The sequence below is a fragment of the Benincasa hispida genome, chromosome 1 (assembly GCF_009727055.1).
Source record: "Benincasa hispida cultivar B227 chromosome 1, ASM972705v1, whole genome shotgun sequence".
Lineage (NCBI taxonomy): Eukaryota > Viridiplantae > Streptophyta > Magnoliopsida > Cucurbitales > Cucurbitaceae > Benincasa > Benincasa hispida.
This window is the reverse complement of record NC_052349.1, coordinates 25,645,817-25,647,784: the sequence shown is the minus strand read 5'-3', so window position 1 is coordinate 25,647,784 and position 1,968 is coordinate 25,645,817. Positions and strand designations below refer to the sequence as shown.

The following is a 1,968-nucleotide window of genomic DNA, read 5'->3' as shown; positions in this document are numbered from 1 at the left end:
AATTTGAACTATTCAAATTAACTTATCACGCTAATTTATTACGAGCTAGTAAAGGGACCTCGCGGACCTACAAATCATAGACTCCAACGATCCAAGATTAATTGGCTAAACTCATTAGACCAAATTAATCCCCATTCGTTAACTAATGGGTCACTCCACTAAAGTCCATAGTTGCACTCCCCTCACTATAGATATATTATGTCCACATGATTTAACCATAATCAGCAAGTCGATCCTTCACAAGTTGTTTGTAATAACGGATGGGTCAAATATCTGTTTTACCCTCGAGATTATGTCTTATTCCTCAAGTCCCTACTGATCCTCTAATGAACAACTGGTTTGTGATCCAATCATTAAACCAAACTCTCTCAGTCCAGTAAGGGGGTGGGGCCCCTTGTTCAAGACCTGGATTTAGTACTTGAAAGAACAACCTTTCTCCTATCCCTAGATCGGGTAGGCATGAACTCCGTCTTACACCCTATGTTCACAGCTATCTATTTGGTCTTACCCCTGAAATGGGAGTCTTATTGAGCCGACGTTGTTGTGCCAACCCTCAATTATGCGAATCTAAGGGCAATAAACTGGAGTACATAGTTAGCTCAGGATTAAGATCAAGTTACCTAGGTCATCTAGATGAAATAGTTAGTCTTAAACAGTAAACAACGTTATAAAGTAAGAGTGACTTATTTCTTGGTCTTGATCTTATGCAAACTCATTGCATAGGACGCCCCTACTCCTCAGTCATAACATGTACGAATTAGGATCACATCGTATGTAGCACTTTACAACTCTTTGTAACAACTACAGAGTAGGCCGTATCCAATGGTGTTACCAGAATAAGGTACCCAACCTTATTCATGTACCATAGATCATTTTGACTATTTACTCGAATATGATCCACTCTTATGTCTCCACATAAAGTTCAAGTACTCATGCAATAGTCATGATTCTTTGTTTATTGGATTTAGTCTTTCATACAATTTATGAGATCAATAACAAGTATATTGATAATAGAAAATGTTTATCATTTTACAAATTGCGAGTTTTTAGGACATAAAACCTAACAACAGTTGTTTATGAAAGAGGTGGTAAGGTTGCACGGGATGTCGGTGTCTATCGTGTCTGATAGGGACCCTCGATTTACCTCCAGCTTTTGGAAGAGTTTTCAGACAGCATTGGGTACTCGTTTGGATTTCAATACGGCTTTTCACCCACAATCTAACGGTCAAACAGAGCATTTAAACTAGACACTAGAGTATATGTTACGTGCTTGTGCGTTAGAGTTTATAGGGAGTTGGGACTCTCACCTGCATTTGATAGAGTTTTATTATAATAATAATTATCAGGCAGTCGTTTGAGGCTCTTTATGGGAATAGTTGTAGGTCACCCGTATGCTAGGATGAAGTTGGTGAACGAAAATTGCTAGAATTTGAGTTAGTACAAACCACGAATGAGGTGATACAGAAGATTAGGGCCCGAATGTTGACGGCTCAGAGTAGGCAGACGAGTTACGCTAATGTTAGGCAAAAAGATTTGGGGTTTAAGGTAGGTGAAAAAGTGTTTATGAAAGTGCCACCTATGAAAGGGGTGTTTAGATTTGGCAAGAAGGGTAAGTTGAACCCTCGGTTCATCGGGCCATTTGAGATCCTAGAATGGATTGGTTCTGTAGCCTACTGGCTGGCCTTGCCCCCATCCCTTTCTACAGTTCACAATGTTTTTTATGTTTCCATGTTGAGGAAGTACGTAGCAAACTCATCTCATATTGTGGATTATGAGTCTTTGCATTTGAATGAGAACCTGAGCTACAAAGAGAAGCCCATTCAAATATTGGCCAGGGAAGTGAAAGTTTTGCGCAACAAGGAGATAGTGTTGGTGAAGGTCCTTTGGCAGAATCATCAGTTCGAGGAAGCAACGTGGGAGCGTGAGGATGACGTGAGGGCGCATTATCCCAAAATTTTTCAGGATTAG

The 1,968-nt window shown here is 40.0% G+C and overlaps 1 protein-coding gene across 1 annotated transcript; it reads left to right on the top strand.

Annotated features, from left to right (window-relative positions):
• The first annotated feature begins 1,479 nt into the window (after positions 1–1,479).
• LOC120076443 lies at positions 1,480–1,968 on the top strand. Its single transcript, XM_039030275.1, has one exon. The coding sequence runs from the start codon at positions 1,480–1,482 to the stop codon at positions 1,966–1,968; it is 489 nt and encodes a 162-aa protein (XP_038886203.1).

What these genes read in the sequence shown, in the direction of transcription:
- LOC120076443 (XM_039030275.1), top strand. Translation starts at nt 1,480, where the DNA reads ATGTTGACGGCTCAGAGTAGGCAGACGAGTTACGCTAATGTTAGGCAA.